Source organism: Primulina tabacum, chromosome 18 (genome assembly GCF_025594145.1).
Source record: "Primulina tabacum isolate GXHZ01 chromosome 18, ASM2559414v2, whole genome shotgun sequence".
NCBI lineage: Eukaryota > Viridiplantae > Streptophyta > Magnoliopsida > Lamiales > Gesneriaceae > Primulina > Primulina tabacum.
The window spans coordinates 27,383,940-27,402,969 of NC_134567.1; the positions used below are offsets into that span (position 1 = coordinate 27,383,940).

Here is a 19,030-nt window from a genome sequence, read left to right on the forward strand (position 1 = left end):
ATTTACAAAGCATTGTATTAATTTAACGTTTGTCCAGTGCACAAAAAAAAGAACGGTACATATCTCACATCATAAGAAAGATATGTAGACCTCATAAATTTTTTTTTTTCAATTTTACCTTTCCTTCTCTCCACATTTCAACCATAAAACTGCTCGTTTCAACTCACATTTTACATAAAGATAAAGAGGAAGCTCGAGTATTACATTGTTCGAGTTCGACTCGAAGACATATCGACATACTCTACTTTTAATTTTTTACATTTCATTCTCATTTTTCGTCATTCTCTATTCGGAATGATGATTTTATTCTTCTCTTGGTTCACGACGAAATTGATTTAATTTAAATATATAATCGATCATAACTCGTTTTTAAATTTCAATGTAACATTGTCATTTAAAATTTAACAATTTATATGTTATTTGTTAATTAGAAGTGAAGGAATCAAACAAAAATTGGATGAAAAAGATTTTGTTTCCCTCTCGAATAAAAACATGTGCCTATATCTTCCACTCTAACCACATAAAAAATGGCGGTCTGCTACATCATGGTAACTATCTCTTACGCCTTTACTTGAAAGATTCCCATTTGGAGTCCGCCACGAAGTTGTTCGACGAAATTCCTGAGAGAGATGTTAGAACCTGGACTATTCTAATCTCGGAATTATCTCGATATGGGTATCACCGGGCTGCTTTGGACTACTTCAGTGACATGCAGATAGAGAGAATTGTTGCCCCCAATATCTTCACTTTGTCAAGTGTTATCAAGTGTTGTGTATGTGTTGGAGATGATGGGGTCCGAATGGGTAGAGCGATCCACGGTTGGATAATCAGAAATGTGATTGACGTGGATGTCCCTTTGAACAATGCAATTCTTGATCTTTATGCTAAGTTTGGTAGGTTTGCTTGTGTGAAAAAATTATTTGAACTGATGGAGGATAAAGATCCCATTTCTTGGAACATAGTGATGGCTGCTCATCTAAGCAACTGTGAGATGGAGGAATCTCTTGATTTTTTCAAGAGATTGCCATTTAAGAGTGTTTCGAGTTGGAATACTATCCTTAACGGACTTTTGCAAAATGGTTTTGCGGGAGATGCATTGGAACTTCTCTATGAGATGGCGAGATTTGGACCCACTTTTGATAAAGTTACCTTTTCTATATCATTGATTTTGGCATCTTCATTAAAGAGCTTGAAACTAGGTAGACAGATTCACTGTCATATACTTCGGATTGGAATAAATGAAGATTTATATGCCACCACTTCACTTATTGATATGTACTGTAAGTGCAGGGAAATGGAGAAGGCTTCTGTGGTTTTTGGTGAATTGCAAAGAAGATGTTCTGAGGGCTTTCATGATGATAAAAAGGCTCAAACCGTTTCTTGGAGTACAATGATTGCTGGATACGTTCAACAAGGTATGATAAAAAATGCCTTGGTATGTTTTAACTCCATCATTCATGGGCAACTTGAGGTGGATTTGTCTACTCTCACTACCATTCTTACTGCCTGTGCTGAAACTGCCCTGTTGGAGCTTGGCCAGCAGATTCATGCTCGTACACATAAATTAGGACATGGAAATGATGTCATCTTGTGTTCCTCTTTGATTGACATGTATGCAAAATGTGGAAAGTTGAATGATGCTTGCTCAGTTTTCAGAGAAACTCAAACTCGGAACATCGTGCTATGGAGTGTAATGATACAGAGTTTTGCCAACCATGGGTGGGGAAGAGAAGCTATTCAGCTTTTTGAGTTGATGCAAAGTGAGGGGATTCAGCCTAATGCAGTGAGTTTTGTAGGGCTTCTTACAGCATGCAGTCATGCGGGTTTGATAGTAGAAGGCTGCGAGTATTTCAGAATGATGATAGAAGTCTTCCACATTCAGCCAGAGATTGAACATTTTGCTTGCATGGTAGATCTCTTGGGCCGAGGGGGTCATTTGAAAGAGATCAAAGATTTTGTTTATCAGACCGGGATTTCTCATTTGCAGGAAGTTTGGAAAGCATATTTATCTTCTTGCTGGATTCATAAAAACGCTGAGATGGCTAATTGGGTTTCGAAGAAACTGTTTGAGCTGGAGCCCTTTGAAGGCGATCCTTATCATTTGTTATCAAATACTTTTTCAGCTAACCATGTTTGGGACGAGGCCGCTCAGTTAAGGAGTTTGATGCATGAAAGAGAGGTTAAAAAAATTCCAGGTCAATCTTGGATCTAGCCGTAGAGCAAAAGTCAAGCTTTCAGGAGCATGTGGCAAGTCCAGTTCAGATGTTGAGGTTCTTCAGATGTTGAGGTTCGTTGCACGTGAACATAAAAAAAATGGGGATAGAGACTGCATTAGGAGCTTTCGAAGTGTTTAGGTATTTCTCCCTCTGCTTCCATGGAATTGTCACCTATACCCTCCATGAGCAGTTTTCCAAATGAAACAAGGCAGTGGTGGATTGATATTTGGCGTGGCCAACGGTTTAAGGTTTATTTGCCATGAAAAATATAATTGCAGACAGTAGAATATATGTATGTGTTCATTCTCCACTGTTTAATGCAGCCGAGATAGTTCCTCAGCATTGATTGTAAGATACATCAATAATTCCAAGGACACTTGATTTACAGTTCCATGGAGTTAGTTTGGTTGTAATATATATGCGTTTTTGGTGGAGTAGCAAAATGAAAATACAGATTGTACTGCTGGATTTAGCTTCATCTTTAGTACATCCCAAGCAAAGCAGGAAGAGCCCAGTCCATCCATTTAAATCAGTACATCTGCAACACAGCTTGCCTCAGTTCTATCAACTGCAAGAAAAACACTATTTGGAGCTTACGAATTTATTGTTTCGATAACTAATTTAGATATCAATATCATACAATAATTCAGTCTCTAATTTATAAACCAACCACCGACCAATTATATTGGGTCTCTAGTAATTAGAGACCAAACTTTTTAGTACAACCGAAATCCAGAAATATCTTTCCTCCTGATATATCTATGGCATGCAGCAAGCTAAAAAATTAGAAGGGCAGGCGACAGTTCAACTAAACAGACACAAAGTTCGAAGATCAAGATAACCTTCGAAATTTCGAATAACGTCAAGCATCAAGTAGAACGTTGTGTAAAAAAGTTAAGATCGAACTTTTTTTTATTTTTTTTATCAATCTTCTTAGGAGTGTTCATCGGTCGGTTCGATTTTCGGTTTTACAAACATATAATCCGATAACAGAACTATTTTTCTTCGGTTCGGTTTGATTTTCTACCGAAATGGTTCGGTTATTTCGGTTGGTTATTTCGATTTTTATACAATTATTTAAATTAATAAGATAAATATATTATAAAATATAATATGTTATCTGTTTACATGATTTCTTAGTAAAATATTTAAATATAAATTTAAATGAATTACATAAACAATAATCAAATAAATATTATTCAAAATAATTCATCATTCACTGATATCATCTCAAAATATATATAATAAAAAAAATTATTAATTTAATGAAATTTCGGTTTTCTCGGTCGATTTGGTTTTGACATATATAATCCGACACCAAACCAAATAAATTTCGATCTTAACATTTATATCTAAATTATAAAATTCGATTTTCGGTTCGATTCAGTGTTCGATTTTTTCGGTTTGGATTTTCGTTTTTATCCGAAGTTTGAATACCTCTAATCTTCATAGTGTTTTTTGATTAAATAATATTTAAAAAAATTAAGAAATTGTGACCCTTTAAAAAAAATTATTTCGTTTTCAATTTCCTACAAATCATTTTTAAATTATTTAAAGTCACTATATTTAGGAAAACTTTATTTTTTCTTCAACAATATTATTATTAATTTATACGAATAACAAATAAATCAATTATATTATGGTTATCAGTAAGGAATAAAGTAACAATCGTGTTGCTTTTATCATGATGATGTCATGAATCAAATATTCAAAAATTTAGATAAAAAATAGTAATTTAAAAAATGTAAATAAATAAATAAAATATGATAATTATAGATAAAATTACAAATATGTATTATGAATTAAATATTCAAAAAATTAAATAAAAACAAAATTATATTTAATAATTTCAAAAATTTTAAAAAGTAGATAAAGTAGTATAATTATAGATAAATTATAAATAAGATAATTATTTTAAACCTCTTACCTAAGATAATGATACAATTGTAAATGAAAATTACAGTTTGGATGCAACCAAAAAATCTGAGAGGTAAGCATGTCCTGTATGAAGCTAAAATGTTTAAAATTTCCAAGAAATCAAGAAACAGAATACCCCACACACTTGCATCGCCTCTACTCTATGTAGAAAACAAACTCCTTAAATGCCTCCCCGTTGAGGCACAATTTCATCTGGTTTGATGCAAGTACCTATGGTCTCATTAAATTAGCACCAAAAAGTAAGAGTGCTTCGACTTTGATAACTTGTTCGCCGAAACTGCTTCACCTTAGCAGCAGGATATCAGTCAGGTTGTACCACTGGCAGCTTCTGCAGCTTTCTTTTCTTTTTGTTTTTCTCTCTTCTTCTTGTTTTTCGATGCATTCTTGCTCATCTCCCTAAGTTTACAAACAGAGGATATTCAGCAACAAATCTAAATGCTTAACAGATAGAAAAATTTCCTTGGGGACTTACCCAGGAGGGGTTCCTCCAAACAGCTGCATGAAAAAAAATACTTGAAAGATCAGTTTTTAATATAATGACAAACAAAAGTCACGCATGCATACATTGTAATGACCAAATCTGAGAATTCGGGCCATAAACAGGTCATGTGCATATTACTTTGGAGGATAAATAAAAAAAGCAGGGAGTTCAAAGTCAGTTGCAGCAATCAACCGCAGCTGAAAGTCACAAGTACAACAATCATGAACAAGAGGTTGTATGTTCTGTCCAAAGAGGCAAAGACATTAGCAAAGGAGAACATGTTGGCCGCAGACTTGTAAATTCTCAAATGATATTGAAGGATAATACCCACTAATATCTCCCAGACTTTTAAAAAGTTGTTAGATAAGACAACCCGGTTAAAAGTATGCAACTAGTTTCCAGCTCTCAGATTTTCTTGTGAGTTTGCTCAAAAAATTATACTCCTAGAAGTGAAGGTATGCAGCAGAAACACAGTAAATGTTGAATACAGAAAGGAATGATTTCAGTGTTGGTTGACAATATCCAGATTTAAACGGCAGTTTATCGATAATACAAAGAACTTGTCAAGGACGTAGCCAAAACGCAAATCCAAGTCTTCGATGCTCGAGGTGGAAATAGATAACTTTACTCCTGGGTTTCTATTGCAAGTCCAATCAAATTCATCCTTAAAATTTAATATAAAATATGTAACATGCCTAACATCTGCGAAAAAAACAATATAGACGAATTTCCTTGAGTTATTATTATTTTTCAAACGATTTCACTACACTAAATGATAGGCTAAAGTAGACTCAAATCCATTATGACTTTACTCGTCGAACACACCAACAAGAGAGTCAATTCCACATGAAATCCTAAATTACTTTCCTGGAAAAGACGTTCCTCTCCAAACTGAAGCTTTATGGAACTCCGCTTTAGCTGTACCTCGTGCCATACAGTCTTAAATTCATGTAATTCCATAAAGAATATTTTTTAATTTCAGATTTAATTTACAATGTCCTCGATGACTTGATTTTTTTTAAATAATTAATAATAACTGCATTCGAAAATCTACGTAATATATATTTTTCAATATAAGTAATTAAACTATAATTCAAATATTCATCTTCCTTTCGATTAACTGATGAAGACTTTGGTTGGAATACCAACAAAGAGCAACAGAGATGAATTATAATAATAACGAATAAAAAATAATTTTTGCACTCGTCAAACTTGTGATGTTGGTTAATGGTGGAGGGGTTTAGAAGATATTCTATTGTTTTATTAATAATAATTATGTGTATAATTTTAAAAGTTTAGGGGTATTTTTTCATATCATAATTTAAGGGGGCAGCTACCCCCCTGCTTTTATGTGGCGCCGCCACTGGGTTGATGGGTGCAACCACCGTTTTCTATCCATCCATAAAGATCCGATTTACTGAATGGGTCTGAGTGGTTGGGACCTTTTGTCAACTTTTCGGATATCTCCAGTCTGCTTGGTCTTATGTTGATTAGCAAGGTAGTAAAATATATTTTTCCTAAAATTGACACAAACAGTACCTCCGCCTGAATTGCAGCCGCAGCTTTAGCATGAGGTGGGCGATAAGCAGCGGGCTTATGTACGGGAGGGTTGGCAGCAGAAGCATCAGCTCTTGAGGACACTTGACCTGCTTTTGAACCTTGTCCTGAGAGCAGTCACACGCCAATACCCAAATGTTCCATTAAAAACGAAAAACATGCAGTATTGTGTACCATGATTAAAATGAAAAACCTTGTTTTGTCGTGTCTTCCATTTTCAAAGAGTCGAGAGCCTTCAAAGTTTCTGCAATATCACCGAACTTATCAGGTGACTCTGGTTTCCATTCTGCCTGTGTTAATATAGAGCACAGCATGTGAGATGACAGGGTATATAATTTCAATGCAGAGCAGCATGAAAGGTACTTACCTGGAATAGCTTGTCAAACATCGTCTTGAAATACAATGATCCATTGTGGTGAAAGATTTTGATGCTTCAACAAAACAATGTAATGGAGAAACACACATTACGGATTTAATTTTAAAGTTAAATGCATGAAAATAACACTACAAAAACCATCTAGACCCGATACTTCAAATCTAATGGTTAATCCAAACAGAGAAGACAAAATCATCTAAAACACCTACATTTTTTAATGTGGCAACAGCTCGCTGATTGCTAGAGAGGTTGGCTTTCAAAGATGTGGTGGTCCAAGGTTACAGCCTTATGAGGAATATAACTATATTTGTATAACAAATGCTTCAACAGCGATAGATGTGTATATTCATACTCAAAAATATTTTGGCATGCAGTTTTAGTTGTACTTAATGCAGTAACATAACAAATAAAAATGTCATCTTTGACGGGTCATCACTGGTTGAGGCACCATGCTAGAGTGTTTCTTTGTCTATTTCATGACTGATGAAACAAAACATAGCACGAGAACCATATGCTACATGTTTACAATCATTTCACATCTGAAAGTCATTAATTGAAATGAGGACATATATTAATCAAATTCAATGGCTCGTAACAAAAATGCCAGTTTTGCCAATGTATTTAGCTAGCTTTACAGCACATATCCTTTATGAAGCTTTTAACGAGATCTTCTTTGAAGAAACTTGCATTAAGTTACTAAAACCTGTGAAGGAATAGAAGGAGAATAGGAAAAGTAGAACCATACCCATTGTCAACCTGTAGCCTTGGAGCTGTGGTGGCAGTCATAAAAAACCGTCCATCTGGAGACCATTCACTCGTCACTGATAATTCAGCTTTTGTAGTTCCCAACCTCTTCTTTTCCGAATAATCCCAAAAAGCCTGAACAGGAAATTGAATTGAATTGATCATAAAACACAGGAAATGGAATAAGTAATAGAAATTAGGAACAATTACATGGAAAGCTTTAGAAGCGAAGCATTTACGAACAACTGAATAGTTTCATTGAAAACTATTAGTTACAAAATCATACTGTTGCAGCTAAAATTTGCATCCAAACATCTGCACTTTGGCAAGTTGGCAAGAACCTAAAAACGCATCACATAAGGCTGAGTAGAGGATGCACCAAGTGAAGCCCTCCAAGACGACAAAAAATGCCGTGTTCACGAACAAATGTGCAAAAGCTAAAAGTCTCTTCATTATCATTTAGATTAAAATAGAATCATTCCTTTATATAAGAGAAAAATATTAAAATAAATACCGTAGAAGATTTTTCTAATTAAATTGTAATAATTAATTTTAGTCATGCATCTACACAATCACTGTTTAATAGGAACTTTTCCGAGGTTCAAAGAAACCCTGTCAGTGATTTAACTCTTCCTTAGCTTTAGATCAATTGTCCACCCTTAGATCAGGATCTCAGTATAAAGGTCATCCAAGAACTGGCGAAACAACACACATATAAGCCAAATTGAACTGTTCTGGAAACGATAATGATTGTAATACAAATGTACAATAATTACATGAAAAAAAATTATTGCACGATCTTTGAGGGATTATATTAAAGGGGATGAACTGTTTTGAAACATATAATGGTACAACAAATGTACAGGAATCATAATGAAGAAGATATTATCACAGCCAAGGGTCATATTATAACATATGTATAGGATTATATTAAAGAATTATCATAGCCAAGGTTTTTGAGGAAGTGCACGATCTTTATATATAGGTCCACCAACTTCACCCACTTGGTCAATGCTAACTATAATTTTAATTTCCTCACCCAACCTCACCAGGATTTACTGTTAAGACTTCTAAGTTCAGGTAGGAACTCGGAACTGACAAGTCTGATATCCATCATTCTCAAATTACCAAGCTGGTGACTGCAGCAACCCAGCTAGCATAGGTGGTGAAGGTAGCTAGGTGACAAATTGGATATATATTCATGTACCTAAAATTTCACGTCTAAACTACTCCATAATCTTGAAAATCTTCAGATCAAATGAAACCTACCACAACCCCTATCATCACAACTATAACTCCAATATATGCTTGCACTTTTGGCAGTCCCTTCTTTCTTTTCTGAATTGACAGTCAATTATTTCTTAAGTATTTACCTTAAATACTAGTAAGAAAGTGAGGAATATTGAAGATAAAATTCGGAGAATTTGGTGAAGCTACAAAAGAAGATGTACAGTGAAAGTGGAATTTATAAAAGAAATACGATGAAGTAGAAAATCGTATGTAAATTATATCTTCAAATCATAATTTCAATCTCGGTCTTAGTTGGCAAAACTAAACATGACATTATATATAATACTCGAAGAGTAAAGAAATGATTCAATCTTTGAATCATTATCTCAATCTTAATCAGCCAAACCTACATAATATTATTTATCTATAACTATTCCTCTTTCTATCCAGCCATTCTAATAATAACAGTATAACATATTGCTAGCTTATCTATCGTTTCAACCAAGTATAACCTTAATTAAAAAAGTAAGGTATCAGAGAGGAATTCTTGTAACTTCAAAGCAGCGGAAGGATGAAAAGGCAAGTTTCAAGAGAACTCATCAAATAATGAAAAAAGAAAATCACTGAAAGAGCATACCATATCACCAGGTAAATTCCCAAAGCCTGCCAGACATACAACTATATACAAGTTTTTAAGGGAACATGAGATGGGAAATATTGTTTTAGGAAAATAGAGAGCAGTTAGTGAAAATGAATACCATTGTTAATTAAGGATACATTTTCCCTTTGGATTCCATCTGATAGTATTGTAAGGACCGGTACCCAGCTCCAGTAAAGGATTGCATTTCTTGTCAAATATAGTTGCCATTGCAGGCATAACTGAACTTTAGTCAAGAAAGTGAAAAATTCTAAGACAGAAATCCGTGCTTAATTTGCTAGATTTCTTAGACACAGATCCCAGTTTACTTCTTTGTGTTAAATGAGGGCCAGGGCTATACCCTGAAATAGATATCAAGAATTTTACATTTGGCATGTCTGGGAAGCATCTGAATTTGTGAAACTATAATGGTATTGCACTTCTATAAGGATGGTATTTTCAGTGCCTTCGCTTCCGCAAGTTGTCTAGCTTTATATTGGTTCAAGACCACTTTCGACATACATCTAATGCCTTCTCTGGAAGTTAGAAAATTATACATATCAACAGCAAAAGCACACAGGAGAGATGGGAAAAAAGGAAAATTAATGTAATCTCACAAGGGACAAGCCAATAACCAAAAGTAAATGCCACTAAATCCATTATGTTCTATCATTACATGTTCATATCGCTTAACTCTTTTTGTGTTGCTTCCTCTTCTTCGTAAGTGGAAAACACAAGTTCAATCCATCCAAAGAAGAATAAGGATACATCCATATACAACTGCAAACTCATTACCAGTATATGACCATTGAACATCATGCACAGGGCCTTCTTTGCCTGACAATTAATTGATGCCAAAAATGAGTGATATTAGAACAAGAATATATGGCTCTCTGAATCTTCTAGCCAAAGAACGGAAAGATATAGATGAAACATACGAAGTGGCACTAGTCCTTCATGAGTTCCATCTGTCGTCAAATAACTCAACTTTGATTCTCCATAGTAACTCTGATTGGTTTTATCAACATCTGACTGCACAACAACTAAAAGCCCGGTGGAACCACGGTTCCAGTTCAGTTGCACCGATGAGCATCTGAAAAAACTTCGTCGAGCAACAGGTTGACTTTGTACCTCCTTCGCACAAGTAAATATTTGTACATTGGCTGGCATTCCCTGGAGAAACAGTAAGCAGCTAAGATGTGCGCTATCTTCATCACTAATGCAGCAAATATAAACTCCATGGAATATTTTAATTAAACAATAACTAAAAAATCATTATAATCCATCGTGTACTTCAAAATTCACAATCTTCCCATGCTCGTGAGTACTGACAACCCTTTAACTACTTAATCATCAGCAATCCGGACAGCATCCTCTCTAAAGGCTTCACCACAAATTGCACTCTAAAAACCACAGTGCGTGATCTTTAGCCCATGAAATTCTGGTGCTACACATATAAATATTGCATAAACCATCTCAACATTGAAGGAATTAACTAAAATAATATAAATGGACAAAACTAATTAACGTGTTAATAGTGATTAAGAGTCCGATGTCAATAAATGAAAACCTTTGATTCTGGAACAAACGCTGCCACATACAATCCAGGAGTCTTAGAAAGTTCAAATGCAGCTATTCCAGGAACTCTAACCCTATGAACGACCCCTTTAGAGAAATCAGTAGGGTCAAAGAATTGAACTTCATTTGTTGCCAAACGACACGCAACAGCTTCGTCAGAGCTGAAGCAAATAGAGGGCCTGATAAAACCAAGAAAACCAAATGAGCAAGCATTCAACATTCTAACAGTCAAATTTCAAAATTACTTCATACTATATGGATTACCATGTTGCCTTTGTCATGTTCTTCTGGAACATCTGATAAACAGATTCACCGGTATCTATCTTCCACACAATCATGTTCTTATCCTGTGGCGACATAGCTTTCTGAAAGGTCTGAAGATAAGTTCCACATGGAGATATGCTGGAAGCAAGAACATTCGGGACTTGCGAAGACCTTATCTCTTTAAAGCTTTTGCAATCGTATGTGCTAATAAAAGAGTCTGATCGCATAACTGTGAGTTTCGATCCATCCTCACTGAACTTTGTACTGGTGCACAAAACTTTATCATGCTTGATGCTAGGTTGCCCATTGATAAATGGAGGTCCATTCCAAATTGAAAAACCCTCTGGATCTCTTACTAATATGTCTAACAACTTTGAGGGGTCGGCAACTTCCATAAGGGATAAAATACAATTCTCTGCAATATATGGTGATTAACTATTCATTATTGAAGCCCTCAAAATTCAGACACCGCCAAATTGGCCATGCTTTTTTCATGATCAAATTTCAAAAGACTTCGTCTAAGATTAAACTTTGGTGATTGAATAATACATCAATGGACTTCACAGTAAACAAATCCAAATTCAGTCTACAAATGATTAAAAACTACCAACAGCTTAAGCATAACAAATTTAATCCAAAAATTTGAGAATTTTCTAAGCTCAATTCATCTCAACCAAGACTGAACAACCCATTTAGTCTGTTCTCATTTCAAACATCTGACTTTCCAAATCCTTATGACTTAAAATCAAAAAGTGCACGGCTCAAAAACATCAAAAACTAATCTTACGGACTTCGGATGACGAATAACATATTGCATTAATTTACAACACATAACGCATTTACCGGCGACGAAGACAAGCTCGCCGTCCCCACAGCGTCGCACCGTTGAACTGGACAGTCAATATCAATGGGGTTAGGGTTTCTAGGTCTAAAGCAGCCAGAAGCATGGGGACTTAAAGGATGTTTAATATATCCAATTATTTATTTTGGAAACTAATACAAAAATAAAAAATTATTATTAAATATATATAATTTTAATTATATAAAAAAAAAACCCATCGTAGCCCATGGCGCCACCGCTCTTGTAATTCTGAGGGGTGCGTCCATTTTCCCGGCATGGCGTCAACCTCGAACAACTTGACGGAGATTAAGCTGAATCCCATCGAAGCAACCCCGGAGTCCTTCCATGAATTCGGGCAAGTGGTCGAAGCCTCGCCGGACGGCGACGAGTTCGGACCCCAAGACGCGCAGGTCGACCTCTCCCGTGGGATACCGAGGTATTCCCGAACTAGATTATGACTTATTTATATTTCATCGTCAAGGAGATTTAGAAATTAGAGTTTTGATATCTAAACTACATTCGATTGGGCAACGGGTAATATTATTACTAAATTGAGTAATGATTTGTTTTCCTTTGTTCAAAAATTTGCTTTTTTGAATCATAACTACAAGCTATTGTCTTTGGAGCAAACCTCAACTTTACTGTATAAGTCAGCCGTTAATTCATGCCGAACGGTGGATGTTGGATCATAATAAAGAAATGGTGTGCTGCTTTTCATTCTAATCAAGTTCTTCTGGCTTTATTATTCACCTAGTTCTGCTTAGGGCCTGTAAACGAATCGAATCGAATCGAATTTTATGAAATTTTCAGTATTCGAGCTCGAGCTCGAATTCGAATAAACATATTCGAAGCTCGATTCAAAACTCGAACTTTTATTATTTTCGATTCGAACTCGATTCGAACTGAGGCTCGAGTTCGAATTCGATTCGAACTCAAATATATTATATATATTATATATATTACAATATTATATATAATATATTATATATATATATATACTTAATAATATTATATATATATATATACTATACTTAATAATATTATATATATATATATATACTTAATAATATTTTATTTATTTTTTAAATATAATGCTAAAGTTCGCGAACAATCGAACAATATAATTTTAGCTCGAATTCGATTCGAAAAATATTCGAACATGTTCGAGTTCGGCTCGAATTCGATAATTTTGAATTCAAACCAAATATTATTCGAACCGGCTCGAAAAGTTCGTGAAAGTGTTCGGTTCGTTTACACCCCTGCGAGTTCTGCTTAATCTGCTAAATTATACACTTTGGTATAAATAATGATTAGAAATTATTTTTTGCATTTTACTAGGCTGTATGTCATGCATCTAGAAGACCGGCCTCTCAAATTTTCCTCAATTACACACCACGCCAGTGTGACCCAGTGCCTTGGTTCAATTGGTGGTCATTCATGGTATCTTGGAGTTGCAAAGCCATCTCTTGCTGATCCAAGTGAAATCAAGGGCGTCGTTGGAGCAGACATTTTGCAATCGCATTGTGGTCATTTCTATGTCCCTCCAGCTGTTGATGATGTGCGTGTTTTTAAAATTTCAGGTCCCAAGTTTTTGAAGCTTAATAAGGGTACATGGCATGCTGGCCCATTATTCCTGCACAAAACAATGGACTTCTATAATCTGGAATTGAGCAATACAAATGTGAGCACTTTTTGCTTTTAACTCCGTGTAATTTCTGATTCTTGTTTGACATTGTTAGTGCTGACTATCTCAAGAATGTTTCAAAAATTGTATAAATGGGGACAGTTATTCTGTGAAGTTGAGTTAACTTAACAATAAAAACTAGGATTGGTGGACCATAACGCATGAAAAAATTATCAACGATGGTGCTGCTCCATGAACTACCTTTGTGGAATTCAGCAATGGATTCTTACTCTTCTTGTCAGAATTCATTTACTTGATCACCTGTCCGTGTTTTGGAAACATCGATTTTGCTTTGAGGAACTATTGTGATAAAAATAAACTGAAACCTTCTGTAACATAAGGGTGCCTTGAGTTATGTTGACAAAGTTACTAATTTTAGATTATGGAAAATTATCTGACTAATACATTGAAATTGATATCATCAATCTATTGATCTGATCATCAAATTTAAATCCATTCGCTTAGATTCTTATCACTGAATTGCTATCTCTGATTAGAATTTGTGTTCTGGCTGACTGCATTAAAGTTCCTCTGACGTAGTGTTACTTGTGAGAATATTTAAATGCCATTGTTTGAAGTTATAGAGCTTTTGATTGGCTGAAACTCGAATATAGTCAGATCCGCACTGAATTGCTATCTCTGATTAGAATTTGTGTTCTGGCTGACTACATTAAAGTTCCTCTGACGTAGTGTTACTTGTGAGAATATTTAAATGCCATTGTTTGAAGTTATAGAGCTTTAGATTGGCTGAAACTCGAATATAGTCATATCCGCATAAGATGCTTGATATTTCTATCTATCTTTATCTTGTAAATATCCTAGGCTTTGTTCCTCAGTTTCAGCTGGAATCCTTTTCTTTAATTTCTTTTGGGTAGAAAAGGTTGTGTGCACATTCTTCAAGTTGGGTTGGAATCCGTGTCTTTACTGCCCTGGAAGTTGGTTGTTTCTTAGATGCGATACAAATACAATTGAGGGGTTTTTTAAAATTTCATTAAATTGTCACCAATCTGATTTTCCAGTGCAAAGTATTACGACCATTTAGTTAGTAATCTTGTTAATAATTTAGCATGCACCAACGTTTGAGGGGTTATTAACCTAGTATTAACACCTGCTAGATCTTACTCAATTTTTTCTTCACGCCACTGTTTGGAAGCACCCGCTCACGGTAATGATTAATTATGTTTTTCTGTTCTTCTGTGCAGGTAATAGATCACACAACACATTATTTTGCAAGGAAGAACAATGTTGTTTTTGTGATGGATGAGTAGCAATATTATTACATCGCTCAGATTTTTCAAGCTAGATGGAGGAATTAAAAAAATTGATCTTTTTCTTTTCTGCTGATAGTTGTTCGGAACTCTTGCAAGTTGCTACTGAAAGGTTGGATCTGCAATATGTAACAGATATTGTGTAGATTTTCACTTCTACTTTTGCAATGTTACTTTGTGGCATTATAATCCATGTTATAGTTAGAATTAGATACAATGATTCTTATTTGCGATGAAATATTCTTGAGTCATTATGTTGTCAATATGTTGTGTACATACTTGGGTGAACACTATCGCTTAGGAGTCTTCATATGCAGATAATACTATTGATACTGGAATCAACTGATATCATTTCATTCCTGGATGGAAGAAATGAAAGCAAACGGTCTTATTTGTAACTGCTAGTTTTAATCCCCACAGAACTTCAAAACACTCCATTTTACCCCTAATACATGTTTTTCTTCAGACACTACGATTTTTGGGTTCTTCACCTGTGTATGACTCAGATTTCTCTTGATAGATCCAACCATATTGCTGCATGTAAGGATTGGCTGTGGTCTTTAGAGGGTAGCCAGCGATTGTTTCCTCCCACACATTTCCATCCGCCAAATCACGAACAACTTCCCACACACAACTATTGCACTTGAAACCAGAACCAAAACTGATCATCCAAACTTTGTCCCCTTTCCTTAACCTCTTCTTTGCCTCCATGTACCCCAACACATACCAAAGGCTGCTTGCTGACGTGTTTCCAAATCGATGAAGAGTCATTCTAGACGGCTCCACGTCATTCTCAGTTAGCCCCAAACCCTTCCTAATTTCTTCAATCACAGCCGTACCACCAGGATGTAGACAGAAATGATCTATGCTGGCTTTAAGATTGAGAATTGCTGCTCTTTTCAGAAATTTCAGCGCTGCATACCTGATAAGTTCTGTTAATGGCATGACTTTTGGTGCTAACTTTGCTATATTCTTGGCAAAAGCCCGAGTCGCAACCTTCGGGAGGTTCTTACCAAGGAAAAATCCAAGCGTCCCTTGATCATCCTCCATTTGCATGCAACAAGTGTGTGCTTCATCACTAGCTCCCAAATGAGTACGAACCAGACAGTTCAACCTCATTTTTGCTCGATCTTTAAAAGCTCTGTTGTTCGTCAGGAGAATCGAGCATCCTCCTGAGCGGAACAAGCAGTTGGTGAGAATCATCGACTTGTCTTTCCCAGAATACCAGTTTGGAGCTATGGACTCGGAAGTTACCACAACCGCAAAAGCATTCTTTTTTGACTTGAAAAAGTTCTCCACAAGATTGATGGATATGAGGCTTGCACTGCATCCCATGCCGGTGAGATTGAAAGTTTTGATATCATGCCTCATTTTATAACGGTTTATTATTCTTGATGTCAGAGAAGGGATTGGAGCAAGTAAAGCTACATTCACAACAAGTACGTCGATATCTTGTGGAGAAACACTCGTCTTTTGAAACAGCTGGTCTAGTGTCTGGATGAAGAACTCATCCATCTCAAGAATCCCATCTCGAAGAATCGAAGAATTTTCTCGTCCCTCGATGATGTTTCTCGGGCCGTAAGTGTCTTCTCCTATCCCTGAATTCACGATGGCACGCAAGAGGAACTGATGCTCTTGGAGGCCAAGATTTTTGTTTCGCATAATGATGTCGCCGCAGAATTTTGTGCTAAGTTTTCTGTCATTTGAAGGTTTGTGGCACTCGTAATGCAGAAGGTAGCAGCGTTGATCTCTTGTTTGAGAAGCAAGCTCATACAGAATGAAAAGGAAAAACAGAAGAGAAAGAAAACTCAAGGTTATCATCAGTGGTTCCATTCTCTTTTCTGTTAATATTGTGCTATTGTATGCACAACCAGTACATCTATATATACACACGCGCACACATTTGACTGGAAAAAATGGGCAGTAGAGTCCAAGGTTGAAAAAATGGAGAGAGAGCAGGAGAGTAAGCATTTATGTCCGCTTTGTTCTTGAGCATTTGACTGAAAAAATGGGCAGTAGAGTCCAAAGTTGGTAAGAATAGTGGCCGAGTTTTTGTTCTTGAGCATTTGACTGAAGTTGAGGTGAACTTCTAGTTGATTAGGTGAACTTTTATTGCATATATAATTTTATCGATGAAATTTTTTTTTTATTTTCCTAAAATAAGTTTTTTTTTAAAAAAAATCTCCAATCATATGTTTATCTATATTTTAAAAGTTCAAAAGTATGAAAACATTATTATATGAAAATACCAAATTTAGATAAATTTTTAAACACGTAATGCATGTAAAGAGCCACCAGTTCCAAATAAATATCAGCATCCTCAACCTTTTATCTCCTCTTCCCAATAGAATAATTAATAGAAGAGTTAACGTTTTTGGAGGCTTCTCAACTAAATTAGTTTGTACACATTCTCATTTGTCAAACTTTTTGCGTCACTTGCAAATGAGATTTGAATTGGACTTCTCAGGAACAAGTTTTTGTCATGCCTCTACTGCAAAAGGTGACGCACCCGATGCAATTTTATTTTATTTATTTAAAAAAAAAAGTTAATAAATTGAAAAGGGTCACTTTCTTAATGGACCGACTCAAATCCAAAGTTCAGTCACCATAAAATGTGGGTTGTTCAAATTCAAGATAACACTAAAAAAATACACATGATATATACTAAGACGTTACTACGGTTAAGTCACCCCCATAAAGATAATATATGTGTGTAAGATATATTTAATAATATAGATAAAGTACAACACTATTTATTTGCATCAAAGTCTCTATAACCTGCTAGTTGAGTGTTGTTTACATGAGTAAGAGGTCCATTACTTGATTCTGAACCAATGTGTGTGCATTTTTGGATTTAAGAATACATGCGTGTTACAGTTTTCATGTTAACAAATAGTGATCGTCCTGCTTATAGTTTATATCCGTCAAACCGATCAACGGAGATTTACAGGTTTAGTACAGATCAAGGTTAAGTGTGATCTAAGCATGTCTACATATTCCCCCGAAATACTAGAACGTGCTCTTGTTGTGTTGACGTACCCGTGAAACCTGAATTTGGAAAACAAATTGTCAGGAAGAATGGTTGTTCTAATTTAATTTTTGGAAATGAGATAGCTATTGATAATGACAGCAAGTCACACTCATCGTCGGAATTGTTGGGAAAAAAGTAAAAAATCGAAGTATTGTATGTCTCCGAGCACAAATCAACTTTGCGGGACACAACCACGTGCCATAGTGATTGACAACGAAGTGAACAACTTTGCAGGTTGAACAGCTTTGCCGAGCACTGTTAAAAATCAGGGCAATCAAGATCTTTTTGTGACATGGGTGCGGTCTTGGCATTGCAACGAATTTGGGAAGAGGAAATTAAGACAACTTCAAGGTAGTCAAATAATCAAATAAAGATAAATTGATCAAAATGTAAATTTATTAGCATGTGTAAAACAGTTTATCATAACGTAATAAAAATAATTAATTATGCTTTTATAATCACTCAAATTACAAGTCCTTCACTAATCTCGTTGTTCTACAAACCAAACCATATATAAGAATAATGACTTAATAGTTATCTAACCATCCCTCGAGATAGCGTGATTGTCGCATCATTTGTCCCCCGTAGAATATCATGGACTCTGACATTAGTGTGGGCTTTCTAGAAATACACCAAACTTGGGATGTTGATGGATATGGTGTTAATCGGGTTTTTTATCCATTGTATGATGAGATGATAAAAGCTTTATCATATAAAAATAATAAACAGCTAAATAAAATAACACACGACTCTAATCAGATATTGAAGCGACATTACAATTCCTGCCTTTGATGGGCTGAAGAGGCAAATTCTCGGTGACATCGATTTACCTGCGAAAATAGGGCTTACACTTTCGAGGTGTAATTTCAAGTGCTGACGAAAGATACAACTTTATCCTAAGACGTCCATGGGTTCATTTTGCAGGGGGTCCCCTCAAGCCTTCATCAGAAAATCAAATACATCGTTCGGGATCATCTGGTAACAATTCATGCAGAAGAGGACCTTACGGTCCTCCGATCCCCAGCAATTCCTTACATAGATGTGGAGAACGACATAGTCCCTAATGCGTGGAATGCATTCAAGCTTGTTCAAGCAAATTATGTCGCAGAAAGATCAGTCGCAGCAAGACCAATATTTCCGCCAACAGCATGATTGTTGCTAAGGTGATGTTGAACAGTTGTTATA

At 35.5% G+C, this 19,030-nt stretch overlaps 4 protein-coding genes across 5 annotated transcripts; 2 read left to right on the forward strand and 2 right to left on the reverse strand.

Annotated features, from left to right (window-relative positions):
• Positions 1–408: 408 nt before the first annotated feature.
• On the forward strand, positions 409–2,402 carry LOC142533810 (putative pentatricopeptide repeat-containing protein At3g23330). Its single transcript, XM_075640706.1, has one exon. The coding sequence runs from the start codon at positions 458–460 to the stop codon at positions 2,210–2,212; it is 1,755 nt and encodes a 584-aa protein (XP_075496821.1). The 5' UTR covers positions 409–457; the 3' UTR covers positions 2,213–2,402.
• A 1,726-nt stretch (positions 2,403–4,128) lies between these two features.
• On the reverse strand, positions 4,129–11,416 carry LOC142533024 (eukaryotic translation initiation factor 2A). Of its 2 annotated transcripts, XM_075639608.1 has the most exons (12): positions 11,022–11,416; positions 10,750–10,936; positions 10,118–10,352; positions 9,948–10,016; positions 9,320–9,421; positions 9,180–9,220; positions 7,314–7,447; positions 6,560–6,623; positions 6,386–6,482; positions 6,175–6,299; positions 4,627–4,649; positions 4,129–4,550 (listed from the first exon to the last, which is right to left on the reverse strand). In XM_075639608.1, the coding sequence occupies exons 1-12, from the start codon at positions 11,414–11,416 to the stop codon at positions 4,460–4,462; spliced, it is 1,563 nt and encodes a 520-aa protein (XP_075495723.1). In that variant the 3' UTR covers positions 4,129–4,459. The 2 variants fall into 2 exon arrangements, with proteins under 2 accessions (XP_075495723.1, XP_075495724.1); XM_075639609.1 differs by lacking the exon at positions 4,627–4,649.
• Positions 11,417–12,089: 673 nt separating this feature from the next.
• On the forward strand, positions 12,090–15,077 carry LOC142533026 (uncharacterized). Its single transcript, XM_075639612.1, has 3 exons — positions 12,090–12,298; positions 13,201–13,543; positions 14,749–15,077. Exons 1-3 carry the CDS (start codon positions 12,138–12,140, stop codon positions 14,812–14,814), a joined length of 570 nt encoding a protein of 189 aa, XP_075495727.1. The 5' UTR covers positions 12,090–12,137; the 3' UTR covers positions 14,815–15,077.
• A 136-nt stretch (positions 15,078–15,213) lies between these two features.
• LOC142533025 (3-ketoacyl-CoA synthase 12-like) lies at positions 15,214–16,925 on the reverse strand. Its single transcript, XM_075639611.1, has one exon. The coding sequence runs from the start codon at positions 16,783–16,785 to the stop codon at positions 15,277–15,279; it is 1,509 nt and encodes a 502-aa protein (XP_075495726.1). The 5' UTR covers positions 16,786–16,925; the 3' UTR covers positions 15,214–15,276.
• Between the last annotated feature and the right edge of the window lie 2,105 nt (positions 16,926–19,030).